This window comes from Salarias fasciatus, chromosome 13, assembly GCF_902148845.1.
Source record: "Salarias fasciatus chromosome 13, fSalaFa1.1, whole genome shotgun sequence".
Taxonomy (NCBI): Eukaryota; Metazoa; Chordata; class Actinopteri; order Blenniiformes; family Blenniidae; genus Salarias; species Salarias fasciatus.
Window position 1 is genome coordinate 8123802 of NC_043757.1, and position 21060 is coordinate 8144861.

The following is a 21060-nucleotide window of genomic DNA, read 5'->3' on the forward strand; positions in this document are numbered from 1 at the left end:
GCAGGTAATGATAGCCCCACTACACTTTTAAAAGCATAAAAGCATAGAAATAGTTCAAAACAGGCTAAATTATTAGATGAATGAAAAACAATCTACAAAGTGAACGCAATAAACTTTCAGGTTTGTAGGAACAGGATTAACAGACGAAATTGGCTTGAGATTCTTCACTTACGAAGGCGTTTACACATTTCAGCGGACTATGGATGACAAAGAGGAGAAAAACTCTTAAATACGGGAACCTCAATGTTTGACGACTAAAACAAGAAGAATAAGTGTGGATCTTCACTTCTCGCTTGTGTATGTCGCAAATCCTGAGTCTACATTTGTAAGAATAATCAAATAAAATTGGAATACCTCCCTATCTGACAACGACATCAGAAAACGACAACAAAAAAGATTGAGTCAAATTCTCATGTTTTGGCATTTTCTTATTCTTAAGGAAACTCACTGTGTTTTATTCTACTCGGCCATAGTAAAAACTCTTTTATGAAAATAGCCATTACTTCTTCTGCAGTCTCGATCCCCAGAAGAGGATATCTCTGCGCCTGGAAACCATCTTAAAACAGATTTACATCTCCTTGCTGAAGCTTCTCGGCTGAAATACACAGAAAATTGGATTTTTTTTTTTTTTCTTTTTGTGGGACTAAACAACAATGGCCTGAAGATTTCCTGCTTTGCAGCTTAAAAAAAAAAAAAACAACTGTAGAAAACATGTTGTTTTTCATAAAGAACTGTGCACATATGTAACATTAATCTGTCATTGTGACCGCCCAAGGTTAAGAAAGTCTTAACGCCTCATTTCCCAACACCATTTCTGTGAATGTGACGGTGAACTGAAAACCAGGTTCATAGCATTTATCAGGGTGTTTTTTTTTTTTTAAATCAAACTTAAAATCAAAAATGAAATGTAAATAATATTGTTTCCTATTGTGAGGAATCTTAGTGACCTTACATTTTGCCCAGTTGTGCAAAGATCCTATCAAATTACAGTAAGGTGCAACAAAGCAATCACTCACTGTTAAAAAGGGTTGTAAAAATATTGTTTCACCTCTTTTTTTAAGATCTCTGTTTAAATATTGTTGTTTTTTCACATTCAGTTTCAGAAAAGCATCGCACAGTGTCCTGCAATTCTTTTTCTTCACACGTCGACACTGCAGTGCTAAAAGACAGAAAGCGATGCTGTCGTCGCTGTCTGACTGCAGAAGGACGCACCCCGTCTCTGTCTCAGGTATCAGTGAAACATGCTGCTAAAACCACTGAGATCTTTCTCATTTTTTTTTTTTTTTTTTTTTAATGTGAAAACACATTGTAACTCATAACAATAATGTTCCACTAATGCCAACAACAGGATGAAACGACTGACGCTCCACCTGAAAAACAGATGAGGAGACAATATGCCCGTCAGGCTCCCTCCTGCTTTATTAACAGCACCCAGAGCAGATCAGCCTGGGAGGAGCAGACAGATGCCAGCGTGCGACGCCACATGAGCCGCACAGCAATCCTCTGCCCTCGTCTCTCGATGGGAAAAGAGGAACAAATGTGGCCTAAGCAGCCCTCAGAAATCCATTAGAAACATGCGTCTCTGCTGTGACCGCCGAGAAACGCACACATGCGCACGTCGGTGTCTGTCTTCTCCGTCAGACAGGACGACGGCGTTTCATTACGTCGGCCTCGGGCGTCTGCCTCACGCCGCAGCCGGCCTGGGATCTGTGACCAAAACAACCGTGAAGGTAAAAAAAGGCGAGAAATGAAGCATCTGCCTGCCCGTCTGCGAGCAGAGGTGGAGCTAATGACTGGAGAAATCAAGGCGCGACAGCCAGGAGAGGATTAAAGCTAAACCATTGTTCTGCGAAGGTGCGGAGAATTACTACTCAATTACAGTTAGTAGTAACATTTAAACCACTCACGTTTTAGTTTGCTCAGTTTCGTTAGGGAGATTGTTGCAGCTGAACGTAACTTTGGACAATTACGTCTGCAAAGAGGTGGAGTTCCTAATACACTTCTTGTGTTACTTTACTGTGGTAAAGATGGTCGATGATGTGATATTCAAATGAATATGAGAGAGAACAGCAAAATAAAAGGAAAAAAGATTTAAAGATGCAGCAAAAAGGTCTCATAAAGATAAATAAATCTTAACGCGTTTTATGTAATGAAGTATGTATTAGGTCTAAAGTCAAAACAGATGATAGCAATATCTTTCCCTGACATGATTGATGCTGCTGTGAGAGATACTGCGGCCCTGTTCACGCAACGTTTTTTTGAAAAACGGCGTCCGTTTACGCAGAAACGGCGGAAACACTGAAAAGGATGTAGTTGCACAGAATGAAGCCGATGAAAGAAGACAGCATCTCTGCAGCTCTTCGAACGTGAATGCTAAAAATAATGACTAAACCTCAGCCAGAGGCCTCGGTAATTGCGACAGCGTAACTTAGTTAAGCAGTTACTCGTGCGTTACGAAGAGAAGCCGTGGCATTACAGGAATAGGCAGCATCCAAACCTCAAATCTCCCCCTGCAACGAAGAACCAAGAAAGGAAATCCCGTCTTACCTGTGGTGCACGATGTAAGTGATGATGGAGGCGAAGAGGCAGAGCAACATGACCGCCGTGCAGGCATACACGACCGGGTGCAAGAACTCCCCAGGGTATGGGGGGAAAGACAGCACCTTCTTCAGATCCTGTTGCAGAAAAAGAAAGAAAAAAAAACAAAACAAGGGATCAGTCTGAAACCATAGCAAATGCAGTGTTACATATACATGTATAAAAACAATCCCTGACAGCTTTTTGACAATGCACCAGAAAAACAGGATGATGAGTGCTACATATGCACAGGCACTGCATACTGCAGCGGCGAGATATGTGAGCAACATACCAAATACACGTCGAAGGAAGCATTTGTCAGTTGGAATGACGTCCAAAATCAGCAGGAAAGAGTCAGAGCCCTGTCGAGAGAATAGTCTTCCTCTCGTTGCATTTCCATATTTACATTTGGGGCATTTAGCTGACACACTCAGTCGGAGTGACTCAATGCAACAATAGCATAAGCTTCCTAGCCTGCCAACATTTTAATAAAAAGCAAAACAAAGATGGATCTGAGCCAGGCAGACGAGACAAAAATGAAAAGAAAGTTAAGTCGCTTTTTGTGTCTCTGAAAGACGTACTGCTAACAGACGCTCATTAAGCTCCTATCAACATCGCCGCTGATTTTCTGAGTCCACTTCTGCACGTCTCCAGCACACACAGCTGAAAACCCAAACACAACTTCCTTTAATGTGTCTGTTTATGTTTGTATGTGTGCACTTTGGAGCCGCTGCAGGAGGAAACGGAGAGAGAGCCGCCGGGGAAAAAGCACATTTGTTTCTCGCGCAGCTGACCGCACCTTGCCGGCCGCCACGGGGCAGGCGGCGGCGCTGAGGGTGACGTCACAGGCCCGCGCCGCGCCGCGGCGCCGCTAAATAAAGCCCGCCTTATCGCCCCAACACCCGGCAGCTCAGCCCGAGTTTGCGTCCGCGAGAGTGATCCACGCACACGCTGTCTGACTTCATCAGCGTCCGGGAAAGATATTCTCCCACCCTGTTTATCTGAGGGCGGATGAACGTGTCAGGGCCTGCCAGCGGGGTCGTGACCTGCAACTGAGCACTTAGACACACAGTTTTTAAAAATGCTGGACCGGGCGGCAGCATGAAAGTTTCAGGGGTTTAGGTGTGACGCAATTGTGGTAGAGATGGTCTGTTCAACCCGCATGAGTGAAGCTTGAACATTATTTCGCAGTGATTGCTTTAAAGCTGCCCACACATCCCTTTTTTTCCTTTTTTCTTTTGATTATCAGTTCCTGAAGACTCTTTCTTGAAGCAGTCTTAAATTTGCTCTGCGTTTCTCTGCAAACTACCCACATCTTTAATTCATCCCGATCTCCAAATTTTGGAAAAAAAAAAAAAAAAAAATCACTTGTGATGCATTAAACATGCATCCCATCCATCCATAATACATAGCTAATTGGCAATCATGATCGAGTCCCAGTCAACTCCAGTGGAGCTATACAGAAAGGCGGAGCAACATTTTGACCACCAACTGTGGCTTCTCATTATTAACTGAGTAACTTGCTCTCTTCATATCAAGGACCGCCAACATTATCCTCAAATACCACCGCAAGAATCATAAAAGTAAAGATACTGGCTAATTCAGAGATGTTTCTGTGCGTTTTATGCTGCCGTCAGTGGTAAACATGCTACAGAGCATACCTTCCTTTTGTAAAATGACCACTCTACCAACTGAACAATAATAATAATAATAATAATAATAATAATAATAATAATAATAATAATAATTTTTCATTCTGATGTTTGACATGAAGTCAAACTAAATCTGTGGATGCAGCCAAGCTGAAAATACATTAGAGGTCTATGAGTACAATGCAACAGTGACTGGCACTGGGAATGCTCATGAAAGGCACTACTGCGCATTCGGTGGACTCATGAGCATTGGGAAAAGTGGCCTTGATCATGCTGGAGCAGAGAATCACTGCAGTCAGAGCAACGTGGGAATACTCCCTGCAGCATCTGGCACGATACATTTGAACAAAATCCTCAGAGACGTTTGAATCACACTGCTGTAGCACATTGTGCAACACTGTGTTTGCGGGTTTAAGTTTTGTCGCTCTTCATAACTACTGAGTCGGAAAATTAATTCTCTTTCAGCAATGCTTCGACCCATTCGTCATGCAGAAATCATTACGCTCTGATCTGCTCAAAGATGCCCAGAGTTCTACACAGTCCCGTCTTCGCCAGCGCCTCACATTCAGACTGTGTTGGTGGCGGGGATTTCTATTTAGCAGGATGCACTGCAGGAGAGCTCCCACCTGCTCCCTTCCTGGACGCCTCTTCCAATTTTAATGAGCAGCACACATACATCTACACTGGGAAGGGCAAACCAGGACAGGCTTAGGAAGGCCTTGGGGTTGGGGGTTTGCTCGAACGCTTCATCGCTGCCCATTTCTTCCCCTTCTGGGCTGTTGGTGGCTGGATTATGGTGCCTCTTGTGCTGCTGCAGCCCAGGTGGAGGCTGGACTGCCTGCCGCCGCTAGCCGGTGAACCACATTTCAGGTCGGTGCATATGTATGCTTCACCTGACTGAGCTGCTTCGACTGAATCCCCACAGGAGCTGACAGATCTACCCGGGGAAGATGTGCTACCCTTCTGCAGGATAGTGCAAACTCACTGTTATAGAGAAATCAACAGAGATAACATACATATCGTTAAAGAGTGATTCAACTGCCATAAATGATTTTCAACCATGCTAAATTGAAAGGAGTCTAAGGTTCCGAAAAAAAAAAAAAAAAAAAAAATTAAAAACTATTTCTTTGCTCAAATCATTTCATACCAAGTGGCCAGAGTGCAGAAATCCAATGAACAACAATCAAGGAAAAATGGAAAAATGATAATGACTAAAAGCAAAAGAATCTGCTTCAGATACGCTGCTGTTACGGAACTGAAATTGGACCGTTACTTAAGAGAACAAATCTCAAATGACAAGCATTAACATCATCTGCATAAGTGCAGATCACAAATCATATTATCATGTCAGTGCTCGAAATGATCGAAATGATCGCATGTTCACTTGAACCTTCTGCAACTTTTGGGATGCAGCAGCCCGTGGTTTCCACTTTCTTTTGGTGTTGCCGCTCCCAAACCTGTTCGACTATTCTCATTTAGCCGTGTCCTGTCTCTCTACTGCCTCCCTTCCTCATGTTTGTCAGTAGATATTAGCAGATGTGTGTGAACAGGACTCCGGTCACACCTTGTCATGTTTCATTGCATTTAATTTTCTCTCTGGTGTATGGACCAACTGTGCTCCCACCTCACACGGCCTCGCTCCTCCATCCGTCGGTCCTTGCACTATTCGACAAACTTTTCTCATTTCCGTATTAAAAAAAGGCTCTGATGATAATCACTCATTGCTCTGAGATCTAATTTGAAGAAAATCTGAAACTGAGTTCTCAGAAAAAAAAAGATTAATATATTGGTGAGATTGTGATCTGTGAAGAATAATGACTATTAAGAGGCTTGTCCTCATTACTTTAACATTACGTTGAAGTCTAAAGACGTGTTATTTGCTCCCATTTGGATTTGGGCCTCATTTATGGAACATTTTCTGGTGAAAATCGAACAACTTTCATTGTGTTTTGGGAGTCCAGTCACATGGTAACACTGAAAAAGAAATTACAAAAACAAACAACAGTGCCCTTTAGTGACCCAACATGAAAACAACATATTTTTCACAGCTTTCATGTAAACGACATCCTTTTCAAAATGCAGTCAAGCAAACACGAACCTTTTGGAAAGAAAGACACACAGGGCATCATACTCTCTAAAAACACACCAACTTTTTCCTGCACTGCTCAGGAAACCTGGCTTACTATACAACATGACATCTGAAACAAGCCTTTCCAAGCTTTGCATTGCTCTTCAAGCTGAAGTGTCTCAGGTATCCAGGCTGTCTGGTGATACACACATGGATCACGAGTTCCAAAAGAACAAAAATAACAAACTGAAAAGTTTGGATGCAGCAATCGTCCCGGCCATGTGGCCATCAGCTGCTGGCGACATATCTGACTGGAAACTTTACAAACATCAGCTGAAAATGTGTTCTAAACTAACTCAGGGGGGTTATTGTTAAATTAATGAGCTTGCTGGTTTCAGCTGATACAATCTGCAGGTTACAGCTGCCATTTCAATCAACAACATGGACAATATCCAGGAGGAAGCGACGCCAGTATTTCTTGACGTCTGTCTGAATCCCATCCAGAGAGACAATTTATACAAACCCCCCAAAACCTAATAATGACAAAGAATTAGAAGCTACGGGGTGCCAGGATGGTGATTAAAAGAGCATGAGAGCTGGACAAGTGTTAAAATACTAATTATGAGAGCAACTGGAAGACACAGAGGAAAAATACAACCTACCGAAATCTCAAAGCTCACAATGAGTCTTTTTTAGTTCATTCTGAGAATAAAATATCTTCAGCTGCTAAATATTTCTCTATGTTCTTTTGCTGGGAGGTAAACAGCTTTTCCAATTTGAGATTTGAGTGTTTATCAGACTTACTTTAGATGTATGAGAGATGTGTGGCGGCAGCAGAACACAAATGAATAAATCACATTAACAAATAAAGAAACCACAACTGTTTCTTTTCAGTAATAACATTAGACACTAAAACACAAATACTGAAAGCCACAACAGAAACACCAGCAGCACAACACACATACCAAAAAAGCCAACACAAAAACCTAAATGCTTGCAGTCAGTCATGCTTTTATCATGAGTAGCATCGCTGGTGTGTGAAAAAACCTGAATTCTTTGGTATATAACATGTAGATGGGAGCTAGGTGCTGAGCAGATAAATTAATGTGCGACATCTGGATAACTCTGCTGGTCTGAACGTCACTGATGATTCAGTCACTGGTATTAACTAGATGAATTAGCTTCTGCTTCCTCCTGAGGCTTTTGCAGAACATATCTTACAGTCTCTTTTACATTTGTCATTCTCAGATTAAAGAACCTCCAAACTGCTGACATTGCTCGTGTTCTCTTGTCTACCTGCTGCTGACGCCGATGACGGATGACATTGCATAATACTCGCCAGGGCGAATGGGGAATCGTTCATGAGCGCCCCGTGCAGTATCGGACCCAATACTGCTGTAGGTACCAGAGAATTCCCGTTACATTTAATACAAAAAACAGTGTACGATAACTAAGAAGACGGCAAATAAATCCACAAAACGACCTCCAATGCCCTGATGCAAACACAACATCCACAGCACAAATAAAGAAGCTGCACTGGAGTTGATTGAGCAGTGACAAGAATACACCCAAGAACATCATTTAGTGGTAAGTACACAAAGTACACAGCTATCTGGTTCACTTTTGCATTACTCTGACCTTTCTGGGCCACCGTAGAGATGAGACTGAACAAGAAGTAGCACACAGTCAGCTAAAATATGCTAAAAACACTTTGAGGAGCTGAGTCATAGTTCTCCTTTTCCTTTTTTTTAGGTTGAAAATGCTGTTTTTAGAAAAGCTACCACATGGTAATTGTGTTACTTTCTGACCCTTTAAATTTGCCCTTAGGATCTATGCAAAGTGAAACTATTGCTAAGCACAGATAAGGAGCGGGAGCTCTGCTGAGACCATCACAAGACAGGCTGCATAACCCCTATAATGATATCTCTTTGCAGTAGTCGCCTTGATAGTAATTGCTGGCGGAAGTGATAATGCAATCTGACCTGTTACTAATGTGAAGCTGATAATTAGAAGAGTTTTAAGCCACATCGCAGGATCTCATGCCGTTGAATAATGGTGCGGCTTCGATGGAAAATAACAAAAAAGAGCTGGAAAAAAAAGTGCAGATAGACTTTAATGGTGATATAAGCAGAGAAACGGAGGAGAAGGAGACAGAAGGAGAGAATAGAAGAGAAAGTGGCCCTTCCGGGGGAGGAACAAAAAAAGACAAACATATTGCAACTGTAAACAGCTTCACATCATTTTAGTAGTTATACATTCACAGGGAATCATTAAGTTTGGATTTGTCCTCGGAGCGATGTCACGGAAGGACAAAGAAAGCTGGTGTTAATTACAGCTCCATGAATTGATGTTACTAAAAGAAAGAAAGAAAGAAAGAAAGAAAGAGGAAAAAAAAAGTGGCCTCCAGCATCAGCAAGAAATCCTGCTGAATTGAAGCTTTAAAGTCCGTAAGCTGATTTATAGACTGAAAGAGCAAATAGCGCTTCATAGGAGTTTAGATCATGAAGAATAACCCCGTGCAAGCATCAACTTAACTAAAGGTCAAAGGAACGAAACCCGTTTGGTGCAGTAGCTGTTCAAACTAAAAGGAGTTCAAACATTCGGGGGGAGTTTTAACGCGACTGCTCAGCATCACATGGTGAGTGACGGCAGCTCGGAGTTAAACGGCTTTAGGTGTTAGGGAGGGAGTCAAACCGTCTTGTTGGGCACATTATCGTCATCTCTGAGCTTATAACGTTGGCTGTGAACTTCACTCTCTCGCCTCCTGAGTCTCCAACCGCTTCTGAACTCCGCAAGTAAAACGCAGCTGCCCTCAGCTCTGTGCTGAGCGGCTTTTCCTGAAATCCACAACCCGTCACGCCTCTGCCTTACCACGAAAGAAGTTGATACTTGACATTGAGTACAGGAGGAACAAGTAGGCTTTTTTTCCCCCATGCACTGCAATGACCAACAGCAGCATCAACTCTCTGAAAACGAGCTCTTCGGTTACATTTTATGGGTGTGAATGATCAAAATGACTGAGCGCCCATCCTTCATCCAGGATAGATTGGGTTTCCAATATTCTTTTTGAAGGTAACCAGACGCTCATGCCACAAATGTGCAAACTTTCTATTAAACGTTGTAAGTGATTAGATGACTGTACCGGTCCTGAAAGCAACCATAATGAGTCATAGTGTTGAAACTTTTTCTGCTTTTCCGAAATATTTTAGATAACATGAGTCAGAGGTGTCAAACAAATTTTAGACCAGAATTTCATCTCGAGTGTTCTGGACCAGTAAAAAGAACTACACTGAATAAAGAACATACAGCTGGGGATAAGGGAGCTGTAAGAACGCAGTAGCGGCAGACTGAGGATCGTTATGAGATAAAACAGGTTTTGAAAGATTTAACTGTGACTTACAAAAAGTTACTGTATCAGAGCTCCAGCACATGAAAAAAATCTGGAAATCAACGTAATTGCTTCCCTTTAAATCACAGTATGTTAATATTCAAAGCACCATCCACCCATTTTTTTCCCCCCCGATTGTCTTTCTTTCTCTGCCTGACAATCATGGCACTTTGTCAGAGCGCTGTCCATTAGCATTACAGCTGAAAATGAGGAAAACCTCGGCAAACTCCGAGCCTTTTTTTTTTTCCCCCAGCACTTTTAATTTGTACAACTTTTCCACAGTGCGTGAGAGCTTGATACTTGAAACACATTTTGAATTAGTGCTATGCAAATTGGATGCTGATTAAAAGCCTGAAAGCCCCGCTAACAGCCGAACGCAGCGTTCCCAGCATCCATCTGAAACCGCCGTCCCTCCACCTGAGCTGTTGACAGGAAGGCTTGAAATCAAGCGGCAGACAGCGAAGCTGCACAATGCGGGAAAGTGCTCATATCTGAGCTGTGAGGCAGATTTACAGCTGTAGGAATTATCTGATTCATGCGACGAGCCAGGGGATTAGTCAGTTCTTAAATAAGTGAATGAGGAAAAGCAATCATTTTTGTTAATATTGTTATATCAGAAAGTTACATCAACAAACGCTTTACTTTTGCATTTTTTATTTTACACTGATTAGATTTATCGTTTAAAAAGGACGGAAACCAAACAATTTGTTGATGGGTTGATCAGCAGCAAAGTAAATATGAAGCATCAAAGAGTTTAATTAGTTCTCAGTCCAAACACTTCAGCTTGGGCGTGCGGATTTTCAAGCAGCATTAGAAAACGATTCAACTTTACACACAATGTTAATTGAAACTGTTTGATTGTGATGTGTAGGGACTGAACCAGAAGGAGAAAGAAAGGATAAGAAGAACGGGAATGCTGGCTGAAAACAGCTGAAAGTGATTAAGTAACAAGGCTTCTCCCACTCAGGTACCCTTGAGCGGGGCGGCCGAGCAGCTGCTCGGCGGCCGGCGGCGGAGGAACTGCCATTTCACGGGGCAGCATCCCGGCGTACAGCGGCGCGGTGTGAAAAAGAGGAGAAGGGCAAAGCGACGGTGGAACATGCGTGCTCAGCATAACCCTCCGCTGGATAAATAAAGGTTAAAAAAGAACCTTCCAGCAGGCAGAGCTCGGGGAGAGAGAAAATAGAGGGGGTGGAAAAAAAGAAAGAAAGATGAAGGGAGACTGTCCCTTTCAGCAGAAGGATCAGGCCGGAGAAAAATGGTGAGGCGGACTACAGGGTGCGCTGAACAAATTGTTCATATGGCTCCTAGAAGCAGTGTTTATGCTCCCGGGGTGATATGGGGCAAACTGTGGGAGCAATTCAGAGGCAAAGGCTCGAGTGGGATGAATGCACATTATATATACTCAATGCAGACTTGAGTGCTGTGGTTTCTCCACGTCTGCAGTTATTTTCCACCTGTTAATCCCTCCCCATAAAGCAGGCTTCTCTGTTTTGATGCCTCTAGGAATCTGCCTCCCTGGAGTTTCACATGAACTACATTTAAGTTATGTATAGATCTTTTTTTGTGCAGCGCAGCACATACAGAGTCCAAAGTTGCAGTTCCCTTGTTGACCCAGCTGTCACAGTGACTGATAGGCTATCGGCGTAGCTCGCAGCGCGCTCCCAACAACTCCTCCCCGACTGACTTTTCCTCGCAAGAAGCCACCGGCAGAATGTCAGCTGGGGACAGCGGCGGCCGCCATCAGATGCGATTCCTCCACTCCGGCTATTATCGTTATTTGCTATCACATTACATCACAGCGGCCACTTTATTACTGCGTCTGAGAGGCAGGGGCCAACGTGACCGGGTCCCCGGCAGTTCAATTCATTACCGTGAGGCAACTTTATTACCATACACGGCGGCTTAGTTTAGCCTATCTTGGATTAACGCTGGCATGTTATGTCTAAACATGCCGACCATTGTCCCCTAACATCAGCGGCTAAGCGGGCCGGCCTGATCTCCCTGTTTGTGTTGTAGTTACATCTTTAATCCAGGATCCTCCTCCCGCCAAAATCAGATTACCAGAGTCAATTAAACTTGATCCATAATCTCACACTAGCACAGTGGGTGCAAGGTTATCAGGAGTGTAAAATAAAGTAGGACACTGCCCATCAGTGAGGATTTACAACCCAGAGAAGGGTTATGGTGATGAGCCGTGCCAGTGCCTCTCAGATTCCAGCGTATTTGAAGCACTTTGTTTTTTAACTGATGCTGCGTTGAAAGTGAAGCCAATCTGTGATATATGTCTTTGCTAATGTTATGCTTCTGCCTCCTCCCTGCTGTAATCACACTGGCGCACGCAAGAACGCGCAAACAATGTAGGAGAGAGGAAAGAGGAAGGGAGTTAGAGAAAAAAACAAAATTAAAATCCTCCAGTGAACAGCCCGCAGGCTGCCGACTCCCAGCTCCCCGTCCAACACTGTATTTTATCATCCTCGAGTGGGCATCGCCGGCGCTCGGCACAGAACTGGAGTGAGGACGCAAATCAAAGCCACTCGGGCCGCGACATACACACCGGGTAGCAGAGGGACGAGCGGGACAGAGAGACCTGCCCAGACTCGACGACGGCCGAGGAAAAAGCCGTCATGTGTCACCGGCGAGGCGTCGGCGGCGCTCCGCCGCTGTCGCTCAGCCCATATAGTCTGAGATACGACCCCGCTCGTAATCGCTGAGCGGCGGACAAAAACAAGGCCCACTGCGAAATGAGTAATCAAATCCCCTGGAATCAAGAACACGTCCATCAAATCAACAGGCATCATGAGCCGGTGAGGAATCAGAGATGGAGGCTCCTCTCGACAGGAAGTCACTCCTCGCACATACATATTGATCGTGGCGTATTTATCTCCTCAAACATCAATGGGGCCATTGTTTCACGAGCATTAATTTCTCTAGAGTCTTGATTAGAAGTGTTGCATTCAGCTTTAGGCTGTTGAAATTTCTACACAGAAGCCATTGTGATCGCTATTCTGTCGAGATATTTTAAGCGTGACTGTCAAATAAATGAGCCTCTTGCATGGCTCAACCTTGCGAACAGGGTACAAGCTCATATTTCACTACAAACAACCCTCCCCACGACAACCGGAACAAAGTGACGCGAATGCTCAAATCTGCTGCAAACAGTCAATATGAACAAAGATGAAAGCTGAAGGTAGACAGCTTTCTAATACAGGAAAGAGACGCTCTTTCTTTGTGTGGCTTTTATTTATCCCAGAAATATTTACCAATGTCCAACGGTGCTCGGAGCCACTGACAATGCAACATACTGAAAACGCTCCAACTCTGTCTCAAAAGGGTAAAGTGCGGCTTCTATAAATGCACATGCATCACAGCTGTAGTAAATAATTCTTCTGCAAATGTGTGAGGAGACTGATAATGGCAGCCTCCAGACTGTCATGGCTCCCAGTCCATATTCTCCAGGGACTTGGTAGTTTTAGAGTTGAGAGTCAACTTAATAGCAAGAGTAAACTGTGAAAACCCCATATCTCATATCAGGGACGTGTTCAAAAATCCTTCGACTTTAATGCAAGTGAACAGGAAGCACAAAAATGTTAATTCTCCATGTCAATTTCATGGAAGCCGGTGACCGGCACAAACACAAGACGATATGCCCACAACGCTGGTTTGGGCATAAACAAATATGTGCAGAAGAAAATGAACATTAAGAGATTTATTTCATAAGAAAACAAGGACAGAAAGAGGACTGGGAGTGAGGAGTTCCAGATCTCTCGCTACACTTGCTCTCAGTGCTTGGTCTTTGTCGGGTAGGTTGTTCCAAGCTTTCTGGAGAACTTGTCACAGTTCTTCTGAGGATTGAGTCTGCCTCAGTGTCTTTTGTCTCCTCTTCTAATCCCAGACTCTATGATGTTAAGATCAGGGCTCTGTGGGGGCTGCACCATCTGTTGCGCGCTGAATGCAGCTCTTTATGGCTCCCACTGTATGCTCGAGATCGTTGATCATCGAGATCAAGCTGCGGCATGAATTTGGGACCAATCAGCCGCCTTTCTCAGTGGTGCCACATGATGGATAAGAATCTAAACGTCTGAAGTGCAAAAAGCTGCCGAGTTCTGCAAGGCCATCAAGCTGAAGGAGAAGACAAAGCAGCTGCCCACTTTGCACAACACACAGACCAAAAAATGAAAAACGCACATACTCACACACACAGACACACACACACAATGGCTGAGCTGCCATGCACGGCACTGACCCGAGGATCAGGAGCAAGTGTTCGACTCAAGGACACTTTGACACACCGAGAGAAGAAAACAGGGATTAAACTGCTCACCCTGTGATTAATCAACGACCTGCTGTACCCCTCATGCCGGCGGCCACGGCACACTCCCATGTTTCACATTCATCAAATCCACAAAAATAAATATGTGGTCTGCTGGTATGAGGGCGACACGATCCACACAAAAACTACTCAGTGTGACAATAATAGTACATTAACTTTGTCCGTTAGACAGAAAGAGTGGATTTCACTCAGTTTGCCTGAACTCCAAAACAAATAAGCAAAGTGACAAAACAAAGGAGCATGTCATTGTATTTTTCCTCCATATATTTAATTTCATTTTGAAATAAGATTTGATGGAAATTATCTGCAAAAACCTTAGCACCTAATGATTCAACAAACTACGAGGAAACACTATCATCTATAAAATGTTAAAGTATTTTTGCTTTTATTGATGCTAGCATGCAACCTGTCTCACATTACCAGTCTGTGCCACAAGATGGCGTATTGATTCAGGTGAGGAAGTACCTTAGCAAGGGCTTGTCCTCCATTAGCATTGTTGACCATCGTTTAATGAAACTGTACTATAGTGCTTTCAGGGCAAAACCAGAAGTGGAACAGCAGTTGCAGTGTTATATATAAAGACTGAGCAGATTTCACGTGCTTACAATTGCACGTCGTCGCCATTGCCACACGTTAAAGTGTCATCGGTTAATGTTGAACACTGCAGCTTAACAGCTTTATGTAATATCTTCCTATCTGAGCCTAGTGGATCCTGATAGTTTGCCAGCATGGATCAGGATCCAGAAAAACCCGATCAATGAGTTTCTCACCGCCAACATCAGATTCAAGGAGCAGCTCCTGTTCCTCCACCCTTGCCAGAAACACCTTTTCTCTCTCAGAACATGAATCAATAAAAATAAATCAAAGAGAAAAAAAGCTCTAAAATGTAGAGCAAAGTGGGCTGGAATGAGACCAACCGTCTTTTGTTTCAAAACGAAAGTAGAAGCAAGCCCCAAACTGTGAGTCTTTCTGAATCTTTCTTTTTGTGTGTGTGTGTGTGTGTGTGTGTGTATCAAAGAGAGAAAAAGACGGTTGGTAGGTGTTGTCAGAGAGTGACTCATCTTTTCCAATCGCCCCACACTGCTGAATGCTCAATAGACGAGGGTCTCGATGCCCTGCTTACATGTACGTGCATATGCACACTGCTCGCAGTCAAGGAAGGGGGGATGGGTGGAGGGGGGGGCGGGGGGTTGGCATGACGCTGTGCACGCTTCAAACACCCCGGCCCTTCTTATGCACACCGCTCACGCTCTGCCTCTCCCTGAGTCGGCACGCCGTTCAGCACACAGAGTGGGAGAGCACGCATTTCACCGGTCCACACCTCAGTGTGCTCACAGGTCAGCACGTCCAGCCACAACACGCCTTGTTTCTCCCATTCACCTTTTCTCGGTAACAGCAGACGAGGACGGGGCAGGGCTCGGCGGGTTCTGCTCGGCTGGCGCTCAAAGGAGCGAACGCACTGTAAACCCCGGCCGGTGCCAGCGACACAATGCAAACAGCCTTCTCTAACAGAATGCACCGCTCTCCGGCAGCGGAGGTCTCAGTGGGTAAATAAGCTTAGGTTTGCCTGTGTGGTTCTTAGCAGAGAAGAGCTGCTGCATTTACAGAGGTCTCACACACACACACACACACACACACGCACACACATCTGTTGCTGTCCACCATTTTCATGCACTCTTCCTCTTTCTACGCCACGCACATCTCTAACGGCCCTTTTCAGCCCGGTCTGACTACATAAAAAGCTGGGTAATGGTCGGGATTTGATGATTTCATTTCCATCACCATAAAAAAAAAAAACAAAAAAAAAAAACCCACAATATCATCAGAGCTTTTCGAAATGAAATGCATATTCGCGGGTGAGGGGTTTTGCCGTCGTCGCCTCGACCGAAGAGCTACAAATAAACACGTAAGGTACGGCCTCGTCGGGCTGCCGCGGTGCTATTTAGCCCCGCTCGCACAGGGGTGAGGCGACGCCGGCGAACGAAAGCAGTCAGCTGTGCAAAGATTGAGTGCATGAAGAATATGCGATGTGATGCATCTAACAGAAAAGGGCTTGTAGCAGGGGCAGCAATGAAAGGCAGTCAGAGGGGAGATAAGGAGATGAGAAATGATGGTGTTACACAGACAAAAAAAAAATGAGATGGATGGACAGACAAAGACAGATAGGTAATTCATTGTTCCTTCAGCCCAGGGAAGGTACTGTATGTCTGCCTCCATCTCTGCCTTGGTCTCTTCTTCCTTTATCACCCAACTGAAAAGCAATTTCCCTCCATTTTTGATCACAGATCCATTGCAGCCCGCCGATAGTTGCGCTGTCTGTACAGATTTGAGTGGACGCCTCGTCTCCTCTGCAGGCACTTTACATGTTTGCATCTTTTTAAGGCAATTTGTAACGCAAAGGCACAGTGTCACGGCTGTGAATGACGAGGGAATCGCGGCACTCGGATTAGTTTTCACCTTTGATACCAGGGTGTATCGCTCACCCGCCCGAATGGGGATTTCAAAAAAAAAAAAAAAAAAAGGAAGGGATTTTGGAGGAAGCTTTGAGGTTAGAGCAGAGCCACACAAAAGAAAAAGCCTGCCTGTAGATTTACAATTTGCTCAGAAATGGATCCTCGCACACATATGTCTTCACCCACTCTCACATGGCAACAGAGAGCACTTGAGCTCATTCTGGGATGGATGCAAAACACTTGAGGATACAATCCCACTCAACAGCATAGATAAAGCCAGGGGAGGTGTTTGCCCTTTTTTTTAAATTCTTTTTTTTTTTGAAAACCTCGCCACTGCTATACATCAAGCAAATGTTGGGCTTCACGCAGCAACATTCTTGAATTCCTCATAAATTTTCTGTGCAGGGGAAAAAAAAAAAAAAAAAAAGCTCCAAATGCCCCAGATGTTCTTCATCAACCAACTCTGCTGTTAGCCTGCTGTGCCGGGTGATAAATCCCGCTTCATCGTAAACTGGAAGCATGGGTCATTAGCATATATAAACGTCTGAAATACTTTATAACTGCGGGAGTGGTATCGTGCACAAACACCCGGGGATGCCACCGAACAGAAGCTGGAAGCAGAAACCTCAGCAGCAGTGAAAACGATGCTCGTCTGACGCAGTAAGAACAAATTAGTAGCCATATTTCATCAGAAGCGGACAGTGTAGTGGATGTACAGCAGGATTTACAGAAATACAAGCAGAGGGAAGCAAATCATGTCACATCCAGCTTCAGGCCATAATATTCAGTTGCAAGTGCTTTGCTAGCTTCTGATGAAAATTCCAAACAGCTATCGATCAACTTTTTTCATTGTTTTTCAGTCAAAACAGCTCATTAAATCTTGATTCATCCCAACAGCTAGTGAGAAAAAAACAGGTGCACTTTACCATAGTTCACTTGGTTTGTATTCCATCAGTTAAGACAGTCTGGGAAGGCGTCATGATGTGTGTCACAGTGAGAAGGAAGATCAAGACATTTTGGCTTTGGTGTGGAGGGGATGCCAAGACCATCCATCCACTGATCGATCTTCTACGGCTGATATGAGCAACGGGCGACTCGCCAGCCAAATGCAGCCCTTGTATTTCATTTATGCAGCCCACAAGATAAATTCCAAAAAAATGACGATGCAAAGAAGACGGCCAATTAATTCCATTTGACCCCCCCCCCCCCCCCCCCCCTTTTTTTTTTCCAACTAAATGCATTTTTAGAGGGGAATTTTCAAATTGCTTCATTTTTTACACAATACACTTAACATAAGGTCACTCAGTTCACTCTCTACAACAAATCAGTGGCTCAAACTCTGGGATTAAATCAACAATCCATTATAATTCGGTCGTCTCTTAGAAACAATGGAAGTTTTGTAGCTCTCACTGTGATCAAAGCTGATCTCCCCCCTATAGGTGCCACTTTGGGACAGAAGCTGATACCAGTTAACAATGAGGGGAAGTCAGGATTCATCCATCACAGGGCAGACACACACAGACAAACACACTCTCATTCACACTTACAGTAAATCAGATACCTATTTACTTAACACAAACGTTCATGGAACCGTCACATAAAGAGAAAATCCGCCCCCACACATGGGAAGACAAACTCAAGACATATAAACAGATGTTACAGGATGATTACGAACAAGCATTTGCAAGACATTCGTGAGTTTCTTTCAGCAGATGGCCGCATGCAACAAAGAGTGTGGTTCAGCATAATCTGAGGAAATGTGTAAGCCCTTGTAGACACTGAACTGACACAAAACCACTCAAGAGTATTTACAGTTTTATGGGGGAATCTGTAAACCAACAGTATTCCACTGGGCCACAGATTTAATAAACAAATTGCTGTAATTACTCAGGAACATCAACAAAACTGTGATTCCTTTTATTAATAGATTTTGACATTTTTACACGTTTGAAACCTGTGGGGTTTTCGGGTTTTTTTGGTGTGAGTGCTCTCAAAACCTTTTTGTTCTTTTAAATGAATCAGTGCAAATAGAACAAAAAGAGAGACTGGTAATAAAAAAAAAACTGTGTCAAATGAAAACAAATTCACCAATAGGGACTTTTTTAATGTTGCCTCTGAGTCCCTTTACTGGATCAAACAAATCATCTGCAGCTTCAATCAAACTACACATTACTACTAAAATTATTTAAAGAACTAATATTTTTGACAAACATATTTTATTAAAACTTGTGGGACTGGCTCTTTCTGCCAAAAACCTGACATGAAACATCGTTTTCCATCGTTTGAATAAGCTCTCCTGGGGTGTCTTTCATTTTCTGACAAGCACTCGGGGGTGTCTGAGGAGTTTTACCTTGTGGCTGTCTTGGGGCTAAAACCCCTGTGGGATCACCAGTGCAAAAAAAAAAAAAAAAAAATGGGTGGAAACTTTGACGTGAGGCTGTTAACTACAGTTCAGGAGCAGAGCCATCGCTTCAACCGCCCTCATGCGCATAATGAGCAGCTAACTGCAGCATCCTTCCCCTCGCTTCTCATTTGTCTTCACTCCTCCCTCTACTACCCTTCCTAATCATATTCACTCATCCTCCCACGTCTCTATTCTACCGTTTGTCATTTTTTCTGTTCGATGTTCAACTTCTGTCATTTCGCTTCTCTATTCTCATTTCAGATCCATCCACTACTTACTATTGGTTCATCCTTTCATCCTCATTTTACCAAGTATCTCTTCACTGCCCCCCCTTTCTTTCATCCATCCATCCTGATCTGAATCTCTACACACTCATTTATTCACCCTCCATTCGTCCAACCATTCATCCTCCACCATTCCACATGTAATCCATTCATCTGCATTAAACATGCCCCTCCCATCATCTCATTTCATCCACTCATTGTCATTCCACAACTCTCCCAGTGATTACTCATTTCATCCGTTTATCATCAACACCGATCTGTCATCTCAAACATTCGTTCTCGTTCTGTATTCCCGCACTACACCCCTTATTTCATCCATTCATCTTTATGTCATTGTGCATCACTTTTTCATTCCTTCTAATCTCAATCAATTCATTTATCTCTTCATCCATTCATCACCCATTCATGCTGCATCCCACATTTACCCAGTTTCATCCACTCGTCCTTATTCTACAACTGTCCCCCATCTTTCCGTCTTCCTCCCATTTATTCTCAAAACACATCTGTCATTTTTCATGCAGTCATCCTCATCACCCTTGTCCTTCTCATCACAGCCCCTCATTCATCCATTCATCTCACACACTCCATGCCCTCCACCGCGCCTTTTTAATTTATAAATCCTATTCCTTCTTATTCTCCTTTCTTCAGTGATCTACAGAGATGAAATCCCCAAACTGGGACTGCTCCTGCCCGGCGGGCAACAAACTCACCCCCGACCGGCCCCTCACTCCTCGCTCTCATTCATCTCCTCCATCCAATATTCTCCTCTTCAAACTCATAAACAGACTTCTTTGCAGCATACAAATTTACCCTGCGCATCTGTGTGGAGCTTCGGGAGCCAAGCGCAGAGCGCATGGAATACAGGTGGGAGGTTTATTTAAATGAAGCAGTGCAAAGTGTGCTGCTGCTGCTGCTGCTGCTGCTCTGGAGGAAACTGCTCTGTGGGCTTGACACCGAGAATAGACGTCTCTAAACCAATCTGCTGCCACTTTCAGTTTAATTTATCCCCCCCTCAGCTGGTAGATATGTGTGTATATTGGGATAAAAGTGTAAAACTCATTGTGGTTGAAGTAGGCGCCGTGGCGACGTGGTGCACATTGATCTTTAAATTAGTATAAGTACTTCCAGAGGTACCTCTCAGGTGTTTTAGACTGTGTGAAAATACCTCCCTCAGTTTATTCCAGTTTGGCAGCTGTTATATAGGAACATATGCTGATAAACTGTCTGCGCAAGAGAGAACACTCATGGCTATTTACTGTGTTTACCTGGATGTTTCTGTAAGACAGCAGCGCTGCTGATTGCACATCAGCGAATCGCATCATTGTGGGATTTACAGAAATGCAAAAACCCCATAAATCGGTCAAAGCGTAAATGTTATTCTAACTCTGGTCCTTCTGGATTCCAGTCAATTGCTGCCCATTCTAGCTAAGCGTCTGGGCCACTCCCACAGAAAGTATATTAAGTCATGTTTTTTTGCATTTTTTAAATAAGTAGTGGCGGCAAGTCTGCAGCTGGGGTGGGGAAGTTCGTAGAAACACACACAGAACCGCCAAAATCCAACAAGGAAAAAAAAAAAGACATCAGTTATGAACACTTGTTTCAGGGAGATGTGAAATCGAAATGTCTTTAAAAGAAATGAATGAAGTAACAATTTTTACCACATGCCAGACCTGTTTTTCTTTGATTTTGTGAAGTAAAATCGAGCTTTGATCATTTTTACAATGTCTTTTCTCTGTCTTTCCTGCTACTGGCAGGTTTTCAGGTGTTTTAGGGGGTTTTCTAGCTGCACATCCACCAGTAAGAAACATTAAAGGTAATGTAGCATTTCATTTTGAAGGGAAGGTCACATCAGTGAGGCCACTTCTGCCATGAGATATATCTTCTTTGTGCACGTTAGTTTA

General features: G+C 43.7%; 1 protein-coding gene across 3 annotated transcripts in view; it reads right to left on the reverse strand.

Moving 5' to 3' along the window:
• The window catches only part of LOC115398887 (adhesion G protein-coupled receptor A1), a 129896-nt gene that overhangs the window by 35108 nt on the left and 73728 nt on the right, over positions 1–21060 (reverse strand). For all 3 annotated transcript variants that reach the window (XM_030105890.1, XM_030105888.1, XM_030105889.1), the window contains one exon: positions 2548–2675. In XM_030105890.1, the coding sequence (XP_029961750.1) occupies positions 2548–2675 (128 nt within the window). The remainder of the gene's footprint in view (positions 1–2547; positions 2676–21060) is intronic.